This window comes from Clupea harengus, chromosome 8 (genome assembly GCF_900700415.2).
Source record: "Clupea harengus chromosome 8, Ch_v2.0.2, whole genome shotgun sequence".
NCBI classification, from domain to species: domain Eukaryota; kingdom Metazoa; phylum Chordata; class Actinopteri; order Clupeiformes; family Clupeidae; genus Clupea; species Clupea harengus.
The window spans coordinates 16,248,493-16,270,347 of NC_045159.1; the positions used below are offsets into that span (position 1 = coordinate 16,248,493).

The following is a 21,855-nucleotide window of genomic DNA, read 5'->3' on the forward strand; positions in this document are numbered from 1 at the left end:
TACATTATCCTGACACAAAACATGCATCAATGTCATATCACTCGTTTCTGATCAACTGACAATTATAATTGCATTGTTCAATCGAATTTTGTGCAATTTATTTTCAACTTGTGCTTTGTGACGTGTGATACGCAAAGTGTTGCAACAAGTTTTGCACCAGCTGTCATCCAAGTTGGACGCAGCCTCTTAGTCGTTTCCCCTTTACAGAAAGCAAGGAAATGTGACTAAACGTACTGAACGCACATCCCATCAGCTACTGTACTACTGATGCACTACTACTACTACTGGATATCATGAAGCCCCCAGTCCAGGCACAAGGGAAACCAGCCCTGCTGCAGTTTGGCCAGGACACTGGATCAGTTATGGGACACTGGCCGGGTCTCACTCTTATCCGTTCTTCCAGATTTTCGCCATTCTGCGACTTTTAAATTCAACGCAAAATCAGCAATTTTACGCTTTTTTTCACGACGCTGCATATTTTCTTATTTACCATATAAATTCTGCACAAAACTGCAGAAAATAAGCCTTGGTGTTTAGTTGCAACTTATTTCCGCTTCTTCTGGTGTCCTGATGGTGGTATACGAGTATGCACAGTCTGTCTCAACCACTGCCACTGCTTCATGTCCCACTCATTTGGTGTCAGGTGTGTGATGGACTAATGACTGAGGTGAAGTTAGCTTGGTATAAGACATTCGCTTGACGTTCACAGCGTAGCTGGATCTATAACTGTTAATTAACATTAACAGATACATGAACTAAACTACTAAACTGCATATTATGTTATTCTGCCTTGTATTCAGTTGTGAAATAGAAATTAGGTTACTTAATATTTAGTAGGCTTAAATAGTGTTTGAACATGATATTTAACTTGATGGTGTGATACAATGCCATATTGTTGCATAAAAGCCCATTCCTAAATCCAAGCACGGGCCTATTCAAGGGTAACTTGAGTGAGATCTTTGTTCTAGGTTTAACTACTGTTCTGTCAACCAAGGCTCTCGTCTCGTGGATGCAGTAGAAATTAAATATTAATAAAGGTTAGGTTTTATGTAACACAATACATGCAGTAATCTTATTTAAAACAGCTAATAGCAATCGTAATTAAATCATAATTTTTCTGGGTAAAAAACCCCAAAACAAAACCAATATTTTTATCACAAAACCAATATTTTTATCTCAAAACCAAGCAAACCAAACTTGAGTCCTTCTGATTCCCAGGCCTGCAGCCCACTGCTCATTAGTTTCCCTGGAGAGCTGTGAGCGTAGATGTCTGACTGGTGTGTGTGTGTGTGTGTGTGTGTGTGTGTGTGTGTGTGTGTGTGTGTGTGTGTGTGTGTGTGTGTGTGTGTGTGTGTGTAGTGCTGAAGGTGTCGGTGAGCTGACTGGGTGGGCGACCGCTGGCAATTACTGCTGATCCTGCTGCCTTCCCCACCACGAGGAGAGCAGGGAAGTGGGGAAAAAAACCATCCCCAAAGACCTTGAATGCAGCTCACACTGGTGGAGATTCTCCATCATTAGAGCCCGGCGCATGAGGGAGCTCAGAGACCCCACCGTAACACCACTAGTATCACTGCGCTTGCACCTTACTTGAGAGTCTTGTGACGTGTATTTGTCAATTTTCAGTGAAACTATGGAAATAAAAGTGTGTGGGAGTACCTTTAATTCAATGATTGGGTTTGCTAAAGAAACAGGAATCTCTTCCGATGAACGGTCAAAGCCCAGACCTTTCATGGACATGCACTACAAGCGCTCAAAAAAGAGGCAATTTCCTACCTCTCCACTTGACAGGCTTGTGTGAAAACCACTTGAAATGGAAATAAGAGGTCAAACTCTGCTTTAAGAAATGTTCAGATCCCTTGCTGATTACACCACAGCAGTAATTAGCGCTGCTCTCAAAGAGCTGGGAGAGCACCTCTCGCGGACACCCACGCCCACGCCAGGCACCAGGACGCAGGACCTTTCTCAGAAGAGGTGCGCTTAAAACTGGCTCCAATCCTAACGGTCAGGGAGCAATGGTGCGCTCGCCCAGCGCTCGGTGAGCATAAACGGTCTCACACACATGAGAAGTCTCCAAGTCTGGTAACATCTTACAGTTGTAAATATTCTCTCTTTTCCAAGAGAAACAAAAAATAAATAAAAATATATAATATGGAAATGAAAATGCACTTTCACCAAATGCGCAAACAGCCAAATGCTTAAAAACCGCCAGTCATAAAGATGATACTTTTTTCTATTCCAGCTCTTGGATCAACCAATCCAAATGAGAGTCTGTCCTTTTCATGCGTAACAAATGTGTGAGAAATGAACAGACGGTGAGCTGTTCCAGAGGAGGATGTGAGTACATATGCGTGTTGTCTCTGTGATGTAATATAGCTATATATCCAATAATGCACTCACACGGTTTCAGGAAAGCAGCATCACTCACCTCTGTGGCTGTGGCTGTGACGGTGACGGTGCTGTCCTCTGTTCTTGCCCTTTCATTGAAGTCTGTGCTACTAGACTCAGTCTGCTGAAAGATGAGAACAAATAAAAAACAATTCAGGGCATTGAAGCATTGAAGCATTGAAGTGTTGGCCATTAGCCCTTAGTTACTTGGTTTAAAGGTGTTATCATTTATGATGAAATATTGATGAAATCTGTTTACATGTGTAGCCTTGATCAGTGATATCTCTACCAGCTGCGTTTACATAAAGCTGCTGATAAACAAATACAAATGATAAGGGTTTTTGCATTGTTTATTACGAGACATACTACATGCGGACATACTTATTACATTTTAGAGCAAAAATTACGCTAACGATCAACACGTAATCTCTCAGATTACACTGTACTGAGGAGACAAATGAGCAGACAGGGTGAAATCAAACAGACACATTGCCCATAGCTGTCCCATGGAGACTCTCCAGGCTGATTCTTCACAGACACAACTGTGCATTATGTAACACGATGCACTGAGAGCACAATCAGCCAGGAGAAAAAGCTTGGCGAGGCTTAGCCAGACCTTGGAGCGCACGGTACACTGGGCCTGCCTCCCATTGGAGGAGGGGACGTAGAGAGTCAAATGAGTGGCACCAACAACACCCCAGGGTGTAAGAAGCAGGGCAAGAAGACAGCATTATAGACTGCCAATCACCGAGGAACTTGTCTAATCCTCCTGTTGATCCCCATCCAGCTACTTACTTCCACAGCTATTTATGCACCAGAGCTATTTTTGCCGTGTGTGTATGTGTGTATGTGTGTTTGTGTGTTTGAGTGTGTGTGTGTGTACACGCAAAGCCAAAACAAAACATCCAAAAGTGCATCTTTTCTTTTTCACGTGCCATGGTCAGTGAAGGTGGTCCGTGAAAGTCAGCACAAGTGAGCCGTAATGCATGCCCTGCTGGACAAAGCGGAGTGGTCATCTTGGTTGAGATTCATTGATTGGAGATAGACAGTGACTTTATCTCTGCCAGTCACAATTTTATAAAACGTGTCAAGATTTATGGAGAAAATACAAAGCAATGCAAATGTTCCAAATGGAGGCATTTTTCTAGCCAGATCAACTGGAAGTGAACCTACTTAACATAGGTATTGTAATGTACTATAACACACTTATTTCATACCACATCATCTTAAAATGTCCCATCTCACAGCTTCTTCTCGAGCTTCTGCTTTTTTGTAACCACACAGGGGGCACTGGCAACGTAAGTCACATTCATAAATAAATGCAATCATTCTACTCCAGACAGGAAATATAATCGTCACCAAATAAGGCTAGACTGAAGGTACTGACTAAAACACGAAATAGAACTTGCTTGCTTACAAATATCTAGGCATACATTCACTGAACACGCCCAGCAACTTAACCCTTCACATGCCAAGGCCATAAGTGATAGAAAAGGAGCATGATACCTAGTCAAGGTATACAGGATACATTCATACATGATGACAGCCCTGGGGTCGCCATCACACAAATTATCACTGCATTCATTCTGGTCTTAACATGCTCTGCAGGGGGTTGCTTGAGTTAGGGGGCGCTGCTTATTGCTTATGGACACAGAATTAAAAAGTACACTGTAAGGGATTTGGATCAGCTCATAGTTAACTTACCACACCCAGCAGCCTAAGCAGCCACAGCATCGTTTCCCCCCTAAGAGAGGCCTCCAGAAAGACTTTCTGCTCAGGTGTCAAGCAAATACATCCAAAAGAACATCCATAACTTATGACCACACTGATCCAGCAGCCGCATCTTTGCGCAGCCACAGCCAAAGGTGTATGGTCAGCTGGTTTTCAAATAACTGGACTTCCTCTTTGCTATTATCTAATCCATCGGCCTAAGCTCGTTGATTGGTCCAGTGAGAAATATACCAGGCCAATCAGTCCTCAACTAAGGATTTAAAGACTATATTCACAGGGAACACTTGCCGAGGCTGAGAACCAGGCTAGGATGCTGATTTAGCAACACTTAATTTAGCAACTATATTCAAGATTTCCAACCACTATAACCAAATAATTTAAATGAGTGGAAAGGTGAAATTCTTGCAACAATGTTTAACGGTTAGACATCTTTATATAATATTATAATTAACATTTTTTAAGGTTTAAGCATCTATGTATTATAGTATAATTAACAATGAAGGCCAAGCATGACTTGATGAACATAAAGATGGTAACTTAGACCAACAACATAAGAAGGTGCTACCTTAGTGTCACCAGGGGACGTTGCAGTAAGACTTTTCACAAAGAGCTAGCTTCCCCCTAGTGGACGAACACAAAATAAACCTGCAAATTCACTCAGAGAAAGTGGCATAGAAAAGGAACAGTTGATATGGTGTAGGGTTTGCAATTAATATATGATTATGATTTCATTCAAAAAAGTCTTTATATGTATATATGACTATGATTTCATTTAAAAAGAAGGTTTCCTTTGGAATTGGACAACAGCAAATAAAAAGCCTACCGGTACTTACAAAAAAAAAACACAGGCTACAATAACTCTATAGAATTCTATACCATGGTCTTGGTATTAGACTATTTCCTATGTTACAATGATACATTATAATGGTGTCAGAGAGAGGGGGGCTAAAATATGATGTTTTTTCAGGTTTTCAAATAAGGCCTTTTGTAATCTAAACCAGTCCAGTGCTCCATCCTTTTCATTTAATTAGAATGTCACCGGGCCGTTCCAGACCCATAGATCACAGGAAGGTCCTCTAAACACAGCGACTAGCAGACTCCCCATCCATTAAAGGCAGGGCACTGAGTAAGACAGGTCAAAGGCCTTTTCACTCATCAACATGCAGAGACATACATTAGCAAAAAAAAAATCGGCAAGACCACTTGAGGACAGTCTTTCCTGGAGCAAGAGTACACAGTGATGATCTTTTTGAGGTAAATAAGCACGAGGCAAGTGAAGGAGGTCATTTTTAACTAACTGCTGTATCCTCCCAGGGCTCTCAAGTCAAAAGCTTACCTATATAGGACACACCAGTTTGCAGGATTTGAGTACGGCGGACATTATTTGTAGAACATGCTAATCATAGACATTTTATCACCTTTCATGATCTTAATCGCAAAATGTACCATATTTTTAAGAAACGAAATACAGCTTACCTCCACTTACCTAATAAGCCTAATATTCTTAGATATTGAAATAATTTACACGGCTTGTGTGAAACTCCATGAAGCTTCTGTGAAGACTCATACATACTGCTATGACTTACACGTTATTGGGTTAGTAAAGCATAAAACATGTTAGAGCTTCAATTCTTCAGGTCGACAACGTCCTGGATGTGGGAGACACAGTACTTAAAAATAAAAAACTACATTGGGGCGAGTTAGCGTGTGGACTGTGGGAAAGGGGCCGGTGTTGTTACGGGACAGTCTCACCTCCTGTGACGGCTGGCTGTGGTGCAGCACAACGGCAGGCGAGCCGGGGGACTCCCACTTCTCTGCCATGTGGTTGACCTCCTCCAGCTTCTGCTCACAGCTCTTGTGGGAGTTCAGCAGCGTCACTTCATAAAACTCCTGGATATCTAAGCCAAAAAGACAAGCCTGTGAGTTTATCTGCAGAAACACACGCACACACACACCCACACACACACGCACACTCCCTTCCTAGTTTCAATCCCCTCTGTAAATGGTCCTTTGGATTAAAACCCTCATAAGTACTCCATTGGCTGCATACCAAATGAAATGGGGGCAATTTATTAAATTGATTTGTTGGCACCACATTTTTTTGCAATATGTCTGAATAATACAGCCCAAATGCTCAGCTAAGTCCTACTCCCCCTGTGACACACAGGAGGTCATGCACAACGTCCAGCACCATAATCACATTCCTCCTCCCCGCCCTGATGCTGTACTTTAATTCATAAGCTAACAAAGTGCATAAACTGATGGGAGGCAGTGTGTCATTGTCAAGATTAGATATTCTAAGTCATGACCGTCTGTGTCTGTTAAATACATGGGGCCCTAATTTCATCGACGGGCAACTGGCAACGAGCAAAGTCCACTGCGCATGAGCTAAAGCTAACGTAATAACTTCGCAAAATCGTTTTGCTAATTTGATACCATGACCAAGATCCTAAGCGCAAACATGGGTGGTCATGGCAATGCCCCTACATTAAGTTTAGTTCATGCACGACGGACTTTGCTCATTGCTCCTTGCCCGTCAATGAAATTAGGACCGTGTGTGTTAGCACAATAGTGTTGAATCAAGCCTGTAATGCAGCAAAGGCAACAGACAGATAATATTAGAACAGACTTCTGCTAATGGTCTTTAGTGTAAACAGTGCCAGTTTCAAGTTCATCCATACATACCACTTAAACCTGAAATCAGCAAAGACAAACAAACTCAACGCTGTTCAAAAGACAGAGCAATGCTTATTAAATACCACTGCGGGCAACACTTTCCCCAAAGCCACCACAACGATATGTAGGCACTTAATCTCCCCATGCCATGATCAAAATCAGAATCTGTCGCCCGATTTGTGTCTATAATTGTATGTTGCCATGGCTGAGAGCAACAGCTTCTTCAGCCCAAGACTCAGAAGAGGGAGAGAGCTGGGCAAAGCCCCAAAGCCAACTGAAACACAACAGCTTTAGCACTACTCAGCTCCTGAAACTTAGCCTGGCATAAAGTAGCCTCTGGCTTAATACATCAAGATCTCAGCAGCACTACTTGGGTCTCATTCAGTTACTGCACAGCCTGCACATTGAATTGATAAGCATAAACTTAGCATAAGGAAGCGTTGTAATGCATCCAATGTATTGATTTTTGATGATGATTGTTATTTTAGGTTCTTTAAAGGTTCAGTCAGTGACTTTCTGTGGTGGAAAAAAAAGACTTCTGGACAGACAACAATGCAATTAACACACATACACATGCACACACATTCACACCTTAAGCACTTTATACATTTTTCATACAGAGAAAGTTAACAACTGTTATACAACACAATACGACCACAATCGTAACAGACATATATCTGTAAGGTGATAGTAATTTGTTTTCTATGCAAGTTAATACTTTGTTTGCCGGCTCCGGACAGGTAAACAAATGCATAGTGAATAACTGACAGAGTGAATGAGGCTATGAGAGTTGCAGCATTATCCAGAAGCATTTTCATTTATTTATTTATTTTTAAAAGAAGAGAGATCTGATATTATGTTGTCAAATTAAAAAAGTAGCCTGAAGCAACCAGGCTTGCAAAATCCACTTGTCATGCCTTTTTAGCTTGCCTCAACACTGGCCATCGCGCTAACTGCAAGAGTGCTACGAGCAGAAACACTGTTTTGAATGTCTGCCACCATATACAGTATGATGGTGAGCAGACCTCTAAATATTTACGTCAGCCCAAGAGCAGCCTGCACATTCACTGGGGACAGGCTACTCTCACAGCTGAACTAGTATGCACACAGGCTGGTATGGTAAATTAGCTGAACTGGTATGCACACAGGCTGGTATGGTAAATTAGCTGAACTGGTATGCACACAGGCTGGTGTGGTAAATGTCTCTAACACAGCTGAACTGGTATGCACACAGGCTGGTGTGGTAAATGACTGGAATGCACACAGGCTGGTCTGGTTAATGAGTGAATGGTAAAACTTAACTTAATCCACTCAAAGCCTTCCATCTAAAAAATTGGAGACTTTTCCACATTACTGTGCATCTCACTCTGTGCCACTTCAAGATATTGTCATGGAATTCCCTCAGATCTACCCCACCCACAGTCCCCGCTGACAGCTGACAGCTTTACAGCATCAAATTATCTAGAACTGTTTAACTGTAAGAGGTTAGCGAGGGCATATGGAGGTTAGTAATGGCATCGTCATATTGAAACGAAAAGTTCACGGACGGCATTTAGTCTTTGTTTCATCTGAGGAGCTGTAGCCTCACACTAAACTGCCCCCCAAATGACTCTAAAAACGTTTTGCCACGTTTCTGTTGGTCATAGATTTCTCAATTAGGTAACAAATGTAAACATTACAGCTCTATGATCCCACATAAACGGATAAATGACTACAGGATTACAATATATATTTCTAACAACTTCAACAGTTCAACTATGGTACAAATTCAATACTTGAATCTAACATAAAATAAAGTAACACATGTCAAAAAAGATCATCAATGAACAGAGCTTGCTCACACAACAGCATCCATGTTGGCAAACAGAGTTGTAAGAAAATAGTTCATGCTTTTTTATCCAAAAACAGCTCAGCTCTTGAAAAAGACACAAAAAGACCCCTTCCATGAGCCCCTCTTTCTAAGTAGAGACGAACAAAGTGCATCACATCATCCTGACTCAAATGTATGCAAATCCAACACTCTACGCGCCGGCTGGGGCACAATAGCCCCAGAAACACATACAGATTTAACAACGCTAGCTAGCTTTCAGGGAAGTTCCCTAGACTCTCCTCTCCCAAGTCACTCTCTACCAAAAAAAAAACACATCCGTACAGGCAAGCCTCAAAAGTTTTTTTTAAAAGAGCTATGTGACTTACAGTGAAGTAACACTTCCTGCGTCTCCACGGACATGCCAAACAGCCTGCGCCTTGGAAGCGTGTGGCGAGGAAGTGGCAGATGCCTGTGCTAGCAGCATCTGAGCAGCCAGCCTTAATCCGACGGGAGGCCTCCTGTTTCCTCCAATAGAGACAATGACCTTACGCCCCCCGGCATCCCTCTCATTATACGACAGCTGATTTCTAATGCAGCCCTGCACCGTTCTTAATGCTGCCACGCAGCTCAAAACAAGCCCCCTTTTTTTTTTTTGCTGTAGAGCCACAGATTCCACGTATAAACATGCCCTTTTAAGACGAGTTGTCTGGAGGGGTGTCGGGACTGGGCTGACAGCGGGCTGGAGCCAGTGCTGCTGGAATGGTGTTTAAGACTCCCGGCCTCTGAGAGTAGGGCACACTTGAGCCTCTGGTGTTTAAGACTCCCGGCCTCTGAGAGTAGGGCACACTTGAGCCTCTCAGGACAGGCGCGCAGGCTAGCGCGGGTCCCAGTTAGGAGGCAGAGACTTGATGTGCGCACAGACCCTGCTCAAACACATTCTCTACTGGCTTACGGGCGATACACATCTTAGACGTTATGCATTCTTGCTAAAGGGTGGGAGGAAGACTTTACAAGTTACAACAGGAGGACATAAACAATCACAAACTGGGTTTGCTCACAATGGACACCTGTGTTTCCACAGTCTAAATTATGTTAGCTCCAGAACAGCATTGTCTCTACATGACTGTCAGCTTTGGCTATACATTCTGGGATCCGTGCAGGTGAACGTCCTCTGGTGACCACCGTGATAAAGATAAAGATGGGAAAACCTAACGACACGCAATATCATTAACCAGCTGTTAGTGTGTCTCTTGACATCTCTAGGAATTCCTGAAAAGTAATTATCCTCAAAGCGATTACTTTCTTCAAATACTAATTACAGATGAAGAGAAAAATGAGTTACTCCACAAGGGAAAACTGCTGTGATAACCACAAAGCAATATGCCTCTCCACTCACCACATGTTGCACAGCATAGGATCCCTTGGTTCTGTCCTTTTACTGCAGTAGTGCAATGCAAACCAAGTCTAGGCCATGGTCTTGTCCCACAACTACAGCAGTGCGTTTCTCCAAGGTTCTGTGGGCTGCCCCAAACAACTTGACATGGGACAACTTGTGAATGAATGATATCAGGAGTCAACACGACACAAAGGCAAAGGAATAAAAATGTTCATTATGCAATGGCATTAAAGACTGTATGAGAATACTCAATGCTATGTGGCACCGCACGAAAGATTAAGCTTGTACTTTAACCTCCATCTGTCTGTGACCATACGGGACGTTTTTTTTTCTTTCTCCGTAGCGAGTTTTCTCTTAAGGCCTTCTTGCTTCTCATACTAAGCCTAACTTAATTTGCTGAGGAGGGTTCACTCTTTCAGTGCTAGGAGGAGATTGGATCTGAGGTACAAGGTGAAGCTGACTGTAAGTGTGTGTGTGTGTGTGTGTGTGTACGTGTAGATATACATGTGTGGTGGGGATAGGGGATTACCCAGACCATGCAGACTGATTTCCAGACTGTGGAACAGACTAGTCTCCACATGGTTTCATGCTGGGTCCACCAACACTGGTTGCGAAGAGACCTAACAATGCCCAATAAACCACCACAAACAAATTAAGCACACAGTTAAGCCAGGTCACAATAGGTGCGCCCAAAAAGCAGCTTAATTATCCTAATCCTCAAATGCCCACACTAAAAGTCAGCGTTCTACACACGTTGCCTGGTAACACATTGCACAAGAGAGTTTTGGAAGATATCCCAGCTCACTCATTTCTAGACAGCATCAAAGCTTAGCTTCAGCACTTAGCGATGTTGACGCTGCAGCCAGTCTGCGCTCTTAGCAGCTGCTAAAGCTGTGGAAGGCTGCCCATTCACTACACTGAACACACACTGGCACTAGAACCTGAGCCACTCACTCACACACACATTTCCTTCTCCCACGGAAGTCTTCACATGAAGTGTTACAGAGCTAGGTCCTAAAAAACGACCCACCTAAATAATGAAATAAAGAAGCGTTGGCACCACATGGGCCATTTTGTGATTGAGAGGGATGGTACTTGCAATAGCACTCAACCACCCAATTTTACAAAACTAGGAGCTCTCGTGAATTTAGGCCACATCTACACAAATGTTACGACAGGGTTACATCATTTCATTGTATCAAGATAAGTATTCCCTTTATTTCACCCTGTACTGGTTAGATGGCTGTGTAGCAGTCTACAATTAATTTGAACAGTACTGTTTACCAAGTTGCAATGGATGGAGATCACGGAGACAGGACTGCCTGTGGGCATCTGTCCAGTCAAATATGAAATTTTAATGTACAGCACATCCATTTTGAACTTGCGTATGAACACCACTTGCAAAATGGAGCCACAGGCACAAGGTGGGACAGGACTAATACAATGCTTCTCTGTGACCCACTGATCACAAGACTGTCGACTTTATCTGAGGTAATTTGGCACACAGCAGAGCTTATCTTGCGTTCCGGAACATACTTGCTTTGCAGGCAATTATCACACTTTCAGGTTTCAATCAACAGAGGATTGCCGGGGAAAGTCATCCACTGGGTTTCCAAGGCAACGGTTTCAGTGGCACTGGAAAGACACACATCGACAGCGGCAAACATGCACACAATGCAGATCAGCTGTTTCCCCACCACCACCACCACGGTTATGTAAGGGGTGGGTGGAGTGGGCTCATCCCTGTAATCTGCCCTTCTCTCCAGGGAGCGATAATTCCTGCTTCCTCCCTACCCCATGGACAGACCTCCTCCACACTGACAGAAATCCCAGATAATATTTCATATTCTTAGTCAACGACAGATTGTAACTACATACTGACTGGCAACTGGACGCACCATCAGACCTTGCATGGCTTCATACTTAGCCTTTAGTCATCAGCGACCAAATGCATTGCTGGAAAAACCAACTGCCGCTATGAGCCATGAAAAAACAGTCCTGAATCTTGTGATATGGTCATACTGACAATTTCACATATAAAATGTTTTTTAGCAAGTCCAACTTCAAATACACTATAACAACACATAAAACACACTAAACTCTCTACTAAGCTACAGGGCCAATGATGACCACTATGCAAGTTTCACATCTGCCTAATATCTCTCTGGAACACATCAACTTGGAAATCCCCATTGCAGTCGCCACTACACAGGATGCATACGAAATCTTAGTGGTTCCGCCACTCTTGAATGAACGGAGAGTGATGATTCATTTAGAAGTGGCTGAACATCGAGTGGGAGTACCGTCCTTGTGTGCAGCCTGAAAGAGAACGTATACCCTGGGAGCAGAACTGTGGGATACGAGTGGGATGTGAGCCTGCCTGCTGCAGCCCACTGCAGCCCACACCACCATCTCCACCGCCAAACCAGAGCTTCACAGAGCCACTATGCTCCACCGCTCCCAGACACCCACTCAGACATGGAGGTCAGGGGTCAGGCTAAAGGGGACAAAAGGAACAAACATGAAGGGAGGTGAAGAGTGAGCTTCAATTTTATGGCTGATTTGTGCTTTTGAGAAGCGCTCTAGCGTCACTGGCAACACAACAGAATTCATGTTGGGCTTCCAGGAGGAAAAGCTAAATGAATTAATCAAACAGATGCCTTATTTATTTATTTATGGCTAAATAAAAAATTATGAAGAATGTCACTGTTATTCATTTAATACTTAAGTCACTAGGAGTAAAAGTCAACAGACTTACCTTCAAAACACCAACAACAGCACAACTGTCACTGCTAGCAGCTAGCTAGTAGGTTGACTGTTGCATTTTGGCAACATATTTGCATTTACATGATGTAAAAGCTGTTCTTACACTTTCACAGTTTCAGACCTGGATCATAACTATATAGTGAGAATAGTCTGGATGGGAACGCCAGGGTTTTAATTGGTCCTTCACATAACCATTTGGCTCAAAATGAGAAACATTCCTCAAAAAGCAGTACAGTGCGGCAAGCTGTTGCTTCATTACCACGTCAAAGGAAATACTGGATGGCATTATACCTGACTGTAATTCTACAGGAGTATAAAGTGCACATGGTGTACCTGTAAAATAAAAGGCTGTACACATCTGGGAGTCAAAAACTTTCAAAAAGGTTTTTACACCACCCCAAAGCACCCAACCACAGTAAAGTACACATCCTTTCCTTGGATCATCTGAACATCAGGGATACTAATTGTTTTCCTAATTAGTCTGAGATGCTCAAGTGAAAATGTACATTACACTTCCAATAATATGCAGAAGTTTCCCCATTGGCAGATGGAAGAGTGCAACATCTTTTCCCTCAAATAACAGCAAATAATAAGTGGACTCAATTACAGAGTAGTACTCCAAACATGTCCGTAGAGAACACAGACACTAAACATCTCAATTCTAAATTCTCAAGTCTGAACAGGAGCAGGGTCTCTGCCTTGAGGTTGGCATCATAGTATTGCATCAATGCCATGCAGATGTTTAAGGATATTTATAAATGTACACGTGTACTAGCAGTCTTCTCTCATTATTCTACACGAATAACACTGGTCTCTTCCAGATGTACATCTCAGTTACTAAGGAACCCAGCAGAGTTTGTATTCTCTCCGTCTTTAAGGGTCTTCTCTACACGGCTGTCTAGTTTTTGTCTTCAGACTCTTGGGTCATGATTAGATTACTAACCCAAAATTGTTGTAAGGGTGGGACTATCAGGTTATGGAAGCTTTCTGGAAAAAAAAAAAATCAATTAATTTCTAAATAATCAATAATCCAATTCATCATTAAAAGGAGTTTAGTCTTTTGGCCTCTGATCCATTATTCTGAGATAAATCAACGACAATAGCACAGGTTTTAACATGCAACAGGAAAGCCACAATAGGCTGAAGGTATTACTAAGACCTGCTAAGGACTAGGCATTGACTTCATCCAAATAATACAAATCATTTTCTAATACAACTTCGTCAGTTGTCATATAATAGCAAAACATACACTAAGAGTGCCCCCTAGTGGACCACTACTGCCATGAGCAACACCAGTCTATAACCTGCTTCTTTCAGCAGATAGACCAGACCAGCACTGCGGTCCAAATCCAGAAAGATCATGAGTTTTTAGGAATTTCTATATACATCACAAATACAGCAACAAGCTCACATTTGGCTAGGCTACTTTTTGTCCAAAGGATGGTGTGTACTTTTCTTACCAAAATGATCAGAGAGAGTACCAGCGTAGTCTCCAAGTAGCCTGCCCCACCTAACAAGCAAGGCCCAGGCATTCTTGTGCCCTCACCCAGAGGATATGGAATTAATTGGGGAACATCTCTCTGTTTATAAAAACATGTTCCATCCTAACCAAGGAGAAGCTGAATATGTTTTAGAAAGGAGCAAACTGAACATATTGTGGCCACAGAACAGAGCTATCATTCTTTCTTTTTTTTTTACAGACTTCATGGTGCCAAACATAACTCGTTCTTCTGCATTTCTTGTTTTGAGATTTAAATCTTCATATAATGAAAAGTTGATTACAACCCTGACTTATCATCAGGTAAAGAGCCTAGTTCTGTTTTCTGGTTCAGATGTCAGTAGACAAGAGACACTGTTAGCTACTGGATACATCTTGCTCATGCAAAAACTAAAGGCAAACACACCTCTGCCTTCAGTCACAACAGATATTACATTTCGTGTGCAAGTCATTAGGAGGCCTCACACAAACCTCTGTATAAATGCTCAAAGACAAATTTGTCAAAAAAAAAAGAAAAGAAAAAGACCTTTCAGCATCCTGAATGTGAAATTAAATACAGAAGACTAGGGTCAGCAAAAGGATATCTGGCCACTAAACTACCAGAGGATGACATTCATACTCTTCTCTGTAATATCAGCATTGTGGGATACAGTTCTTAGGCCAACCCCTGAGAGAACAATCTACCTTAATCTTAAAAACATGGACAACCCAATTCCAACACATTCCTGGGCTTTGTGACAAATAAAGTGACATTAATGCACAAATCCAATACATACTGGCTATTTAAAATGGGTCCTACACACATCCACCAAAGCAAAAATAACTAAATACATACAAATAAATAAAAACAGTAATAATAAATAAGAATATAAAACCTCTAAACATGTAAAAAGAACAACAAAATCCTCCCTGAGAAAGTCAAAAAACCTTAACAAGACTCAGGAAATGTGCAAACATTCAACACATGAATATAGATTGTTCTGTAATGAGTCCAACGTGTATTTAGAGTATCTCAGTGGGCACTCATTAGGGATATTGACCCAATGGTCACTGGGTTAACAGCATTTAAGTAAGCTTCGATTCACTTTAATGCCTCTGCTTTTCAGCCTGTAACCCTGTGGCATGATTTGCACACAACCACAGGCTAGTCTCTGCTCGTTCTGTCGTCTCCCTCACCTCAAATGTTGGTCTGTGGCTTCGTGTCGTCACAGAGGCACTGACCAAAATCATCCGTGAGGCCTCAGCGGCACAAGAACCTCAGATGGTAACACGCAGAGACCAGAAGTGGTAATCTGCCTGAAGGCTCCTCCCTGCCATGTGCTGACACGCAAGACGCCACCAGAAAGTAACGCTAGTGGGATTAGAGACACTCTGACAAGCCCACAGGAGGCCCAGCTTATTCTGAGGCAGAGGAAAGGAGTGGGAGACACGCAGGAATCAGCTTAAATCTCAGTTCACCAACCGGTTAAAACTATTTTCAGTCAACACACACCAGAAGAGTGACAGAAGTCTGCATGTGAGCAGCGTCTACAACTAGGCTAATGGAGAGACCTTCGGCTGGCAGGCCCAGTTTTCCCAGAGGAAAAGAGTTTTAATTACAGTTTATCCCCTTTCTGAAAGAAACAAATTCTCCAAGGAAGAATCCTCTTCGAAAAATGAGAATACCCAAGGTCTACCCTGTTAAGGAGGCCAGTGTCCAAGCCCGTTCACCTGACAGTGACAAATATGTCCCATTAACAACCCCCAGGGGCAAATTGGCAGACCGTATTCCACTACCAGATTAGGACTTTGGTGACCATGAATAATTTGGACAGAGAAGCCATGATCCTGAAAATGACTTAAATGCTAAAGGGGATCACTAAACATATGAAAATCTGTCCCTTAGTGAAGGGCCACAGAAATAATTTTATTATAAAAATCGCCTCCACTGCAGAGAACTGTTGGCGGCTATTTGAAACGACAAGTGCGTTTATCCGTCCTTCACATGACCATGTACCATGACAATTCATTTAAAGAGGATACTTACAGAAACATGCTTCAAAAGAGCGACTAATTGTTGTATACAATCTCTTTAGGTGAACATCATGTTGGCATATTTTATTGAAGGTAAGCCATGGATGGGTTAAGAAGGCAACAGGCACTCCCACTACGTCATGATGAGGGGTTTTATCATGGAACACATGCTGTCCAGATTAGATACAACATAATGCTTCATAAGATGATTATATCTATTTCAGGAGGTATTAGTTTCATGTGCGGTCCAAAATGATCTTTTTGGCTCATTTGCCAATAGGCAAAAAATATTCCATTATGCAAATTTGTATCATTAAAATATGACCAAATACAGGTTTATAATACTTTAATACAGTTTAAGTTCTTCACAAATTTCAATTTCAAAAGTCTTCATCATACATATTTTGTTAGAGGTATGCTAAGAAGCTAACTAAGGAGCAAAATACATATAGCCCACATCAATAAAGACTGAACAACAGCTATTGTTAAATTAGGCAAGCATGAAATACACTCTCAGACCAATCTCAAGGATATCCTCTACATAAACCGTTCAAATAAAACGTTCTTCAAACTTCTGCACTCTTCACAGCATCATATTGTAGCAGGTCTTGGTGCCCCGAGTCATAATCTTCAAACTAAGTTCTCACAGACATGTCAAAGTTTCAAAGGTTGACAACTCTAACTCTTATGTTAAATTCATAAAGTCTACAGCCAAGTATACCACAGAGAGCTGAATACTATTCAACATCCTTTATAAACTCCCACCTACAAACACCTCCTACAAACTAGTTTTGATTTGGGCAGCCTGACGGGAAGAATGTCTGATGCAGATGTGGATGAGCTGGCGGTTGCATAGCTGTATAGTTCAAATAGCTGAAGCACAAAGGACCAACCTGCACCAATGTCCGCTGGCGTGATACTGTTCATGGCTTTCAAACTTATTCAAACCACATCAGGAACTCACACTCAAATCACCTGTACTGTCCTTTACCACTAACTTACCATTGAAAATATAGGACCCAGCATCTTGCAACTGGGAGTCCCAAATCAACTGTGCTGTAAAAGATTTCAGGACAGACTTGTTGAAGACAAAAAAAAACACACACACAAGGCACACAAAGGTAAGGGATACACCCAAAAAGGTAACAAAAACACTCTGACTAAAGCTAGTTTAATAGCACAGATGCCTATGTCTACCTACCTATTCAAACACAACACACATATCCATACCATATCCATGTGGTATATCCTGAAGCAGTTTGATTTTATATGTGAGGGGACCCTTGGGGACAAAATAGGTGAGTGTTGGTTAGAGTAACTTTAAATCTTAGTGGACAAATGCTTGAACAGCATACTCTACATGCAGCAGTAGCACATGAAAACACAGTGCTTGAACAGCATACTCTTGTGTGTTATTGCACACGAAAACACAATGCTTGAACAGCATACTCTTGTGTGTTATTGCACACGAAAAAACAGTGCTTGAACAGCATACTCTTGTGTGTTATTGCACACGAAAACACAGTGCTTGAACAGCATACTCTTGTGTGTTATTGCACACGATAACACAGTGCTTGAACAGCATACCTCTTGTGTGTTATTGCACACGATGACAGTGCTTGAACAGCATACTCTTGTGTGTTATTGCACACGATAACACAGTGCTTGAACAGCATACGCTTGTGTGTTATTGCACACGATAACACAGCGCTTGATCCAGACAGCATCCAGACCGCATTAACCTAAATAAGGGCTTGAGCAACTAGACTCAGTGCTCTGCCATTAAACTGGTAGCAGATCAATTCAGGGTGATGCAACAGCCCATAAGGGAAGCAGTGGAAAAAAATATGATTTGTCTTTGCAAACAGGGCTGAAAGAAGATCTACCTACATTTTGCAATTACAACATTATTACAGATTTCTGCCCACTGACCAGTTTGCACCCATTAAATCAGTATAAGGGTCAGAGAAAGTTCTAGAGGCCATTTCAGTACTGGGTATATTGCAAAACAAAACGTACATGGGGGATGGGTCTAACGACTGTAACATGGAAAATTACCATCATAACATGCAAGTTGAAACTCATTGATGCATGGTTTTCACTGTTGTTCACCACGAGTTAAATGAACTTCACAAGTAAAACTTAATTTGTAAACGCAAAATGCAAAACAGTACTCTCCTGTAAACAGAATCACCCCGATGTAAAAGCAATGCAATCTGCCATGCATCCACTTCCTTCAGTCCTGAATGAATATGTTTCGTTTTAATTCATTCGAACAGAGACAACCACTGAAGAGGAGCTCTCATGGAGCACATTAAAAATCAGAGGCACGGGGAAGAGATCCAGTGCCAAATCAGCAAGGTTAAAAATAACTATTTCAGAAAAGGGCTTAAACCTGCAGAATGGGCACACTGCTAAAAGACAGTGAATCATGAGTTGAGCAAACGCTAAAAAAACAGATACATCTGACTCAGAGAAACCGCAATAACTTAAATATGAAGTTATGTGACAATAACAGCTTTATAAATGTTAAGTAAATAATAAGTACATATTATTCTTAATAATTTTGCTGTACAAAGAACCCTTAAGCAGACATGTCTTTTGTGATTCCATCTAACAAAAAAAGCAATGTCATGACCTATTCTTAGCTAATGCTAACAGAACCGCCATATGTGGTTCCTTTTAATGTGGAAACAGGCGGAGTGCTATAGCAGTGCACCCCGTTTTCTGGAGAAGCTTCACTCCTACACAAAGGCAGTGAATGTTCATCAGATCTTAGTGGACACTTATTTCTTTCTGCACTGACAAACAAACCTAATACAGGAGACTACTGTTGTCAGTTCTTAATGACAGAACATTTACAATCATTTAAAATACACAACAATGTGGTAAAACCCATGACAGGGCTATTGGGACTACAACCACATGAATGTCAGTGCTTTAAGCGTGTGAGTCCCAGTCCACCAATAAAAAGGGCACACAAAACTTTCTTTGGGTTATGGATTTCACAAAAATAAGTTTAAAAGTGTATCTATTTCGTTCATGTACCTGTGCTAAATTCTAAAGCTATCCTCCTAATAGTTGTTTGGTATGAAGTTTTAAAGTTGATGTCACTGTGGCAAAAATGCAGTCGTTTTGGTTGCCCTGAATCGACCTTTTTGAACCTAACCAGTGGCTTGAATATAAATTGATTGGGCTGAAAGTAATGCTGAATTTCAAACTTATCTGTAAGTACTTGTAACAGTTACCATTTTACACATATAAAGGGGTAAAAACTAAGTTGTGCTAGGCCAACACAAGCACACAAAGAAACTACCCACTCACCAAGTAGTGCTTGAAAAAGACTACTTTTGAAGATGTCCATCACTCTTAAAATGGCAGTTTTAAGCGGTTGCTCTTCTGGCTTTCTTAGTCTGGAGCAGTAATCTTCTAATAAGCCTATGGCCCGAGTTGTATCTGTAGGAGACAAAGGGAGGCAAACGGTACTTTTAAAGTAGTTCGGCAGCACATTTACCAAACCAAATATTTAAAACAGACATCAGCAGCCATGTCAACTGATCAACTTCACCTGAAAAAATGTACAGAGAAAACATAGAATACATTCTTACTCTAAAGGAGACATTTAAGTTAAGCTATTTCATCACCTTTCAGGTCTTGGCTACCTCAGCATGCCACAGCAATAGCATGACGATCACTTCCTCTACTTCACCCATTTTGCTGTAGCCACCTATCCACATACACACCCATTTATTTCTGTTTCTTGTATATGTTTAAATGTACCCCATCACACACACTCACACACACACTAAAAGTGACAACCAACTTACTTTACAAAAAGGCAACTGAACCACGGGAATCAGTCATAAATTAAGGTGGAAAATTACAAATTAATTAGACCCATTAACTGTGTACAAAGAAACTGTACCATGTCCAGGTGCTTTGAGGACCTCATCCAAAAGCTACTGGTAGTGATGTGTGTGTGTGTGTGTGTGTGTGTGTGTGTGTGTGTGTGTGTGGAGATACAGACAATTGATAACCAATAATCTTTACACCATAAGAGGGTCTTGACTTGTACGCACATCACATTCAGCAAATGCATGATACAGGTATATACTAATTCTGCATGCTCATCTTAACGCACACTAAAAACATTTTGTAACAGACTAAACTGTTATGTGATGCATATGCGGCTTGTGGCATGTGTTTGCCTTTCTTTGCTCACCTCGTTTTCTTACAGGCATGCTTGCTTCCTTGGGAGTCCTGTAACTTTGATGTGCCTTACATTAAAATATACCGTACTTCCAAATTAGGGCAATGAAAATACGGCCAATGTAAACATGTGTCAAAGTTTTGGCGAGTTGCAACTGCTTAAGAGGCACTCTTGAAGGCAGTCTGGGAGTCTCAAAACAGTGGGCTATCGAAAAAAATCAAACCTCACAATAAATCCGAAGCTTCAAACTAATGTTGGTCAGTCATCACTGATTCTCTGAATAAACAACCTATTCAAATGTCAAAAAGTATCCTACATATCCGTGAAATATAGACAACTTCCAACACCTCCCCAAGTGGCGTGACTCGCACTCCATCCTCTCCAAGGTAAATTTTCAAGTAAAAATTCACTAAAATGAATTCAGGTGAAAATCCACTCGAACTAGAGTCCAGAGCGATATGAGTACTTAACCCATTAATTGGCTTAAATGTAAGGGGTCGCATTAACATCCAGACGATGTGGCAGGACCGTTAACATTTTCCTCTGCCGTGCGCTGGCAGCCAAGACGTAGACCAAAGACATTATTAAAAACTGTGTTGCGTTGATTGCAGACTTCACTTAAGTGTTTCCCCAATTTCCACATCTTCTGTCACTTTTCCAGTATGACACGTTGTTTGGGGCATTCAGTCGCCATAGGTCTTTGATGAGCCAGTTCTTTCGCTTCTTTTTTAAAAAGAAAACTGCAGCCCAGCAATTATTACACCGAATAATTACACCTGTATATTGCACTCGCTTAGCCAGGTAGCTAATTTAGCACTTCGTGTAATCTACACACTTAATGGATGGACATACAGGGTGGACCAAAATAAACTTAGTTATGCATCAACTGACAGCTGGTTACGTTACTTTGCTGGCTGCAAACTGAAAATAGCCTACTTTCTCGCATGACATCAAAATTAACTGAAGCTATGACTATGTTCAGCTATTTAATCTACTCACGTTGTTCTCCTTAAAACTCTCATCCTTGAATTCCCAGTACTCAATGCCTTTGCAATATGAATGCTATTGCTTACTATTATCCAATGCATAGACGTCCACCCATATATCAAGCATTGATAGCTAATGTGTCAACATTTTCATTTCATAAGATCCCTACAACCTCATATGATAACGTAACGTGGTCCTCGCGTATTTATTAACATGATATAGGATACAAACTATTAAAGATTTCACCAACATACTCATGTAAGCCTTTCCTAGTACATGACAAACTCTTTAACCTTCCTGAACACACCTCACACAACATAACCGAATTGCAGACTTACCTAGCTAGCTAACTAGTCGGGTGGCTAATTCTAAGCAAGGGACAG

General features: G+C 41.6%; 1 protein-coding gene across 24 annotated transcripts in view; it reads right to left on the reverse strand.

The window, feature by feature from the left end:
* Positions 1–21,855, reverse strand: part of dlg2 (discs, large homolog 2 (Drosophila)) — a 185,016-nt gene that overhangs the window by 162,874 nt on the left and 287 nt on the right. For 21 of the 24 annotated variants that reach the window (XR_004164147.1, XM_031572130.2, XM_031572120.2 and 18 more), the window contains exons 1-4: positions 20,498–21,827; positions 19,600–19,731; positions 5,869–6,014; positions 2,426–2,509 (exon numbers count right to left, since the gene is read on the reverse strand). Coding sequence is in view for 23 of the 24 variants with exons in the window: in XM_031572130.2 (XP_031427990.1) it covers positions 2,426–2,509; positions 5,869–6,014; positions 19,600–19,731; positions 20,498–20,516 (381 nt within the window). In the remaining variant the exon portion in view is untranslated. Of the gene's footprint in view, positions 1–2,425; positions 2,510–4,089; positions 5,830–5,868; positions 6,015–8,988; positions 9,989–19,599; positions 19,732–20,497; positions 21,828–21,855 lie in introns of those variants that run through there. The other 3 variants (XM_031572109.2, XM_031572110.2, XM_031572116.2) reach the window with 3 other exon arrangements.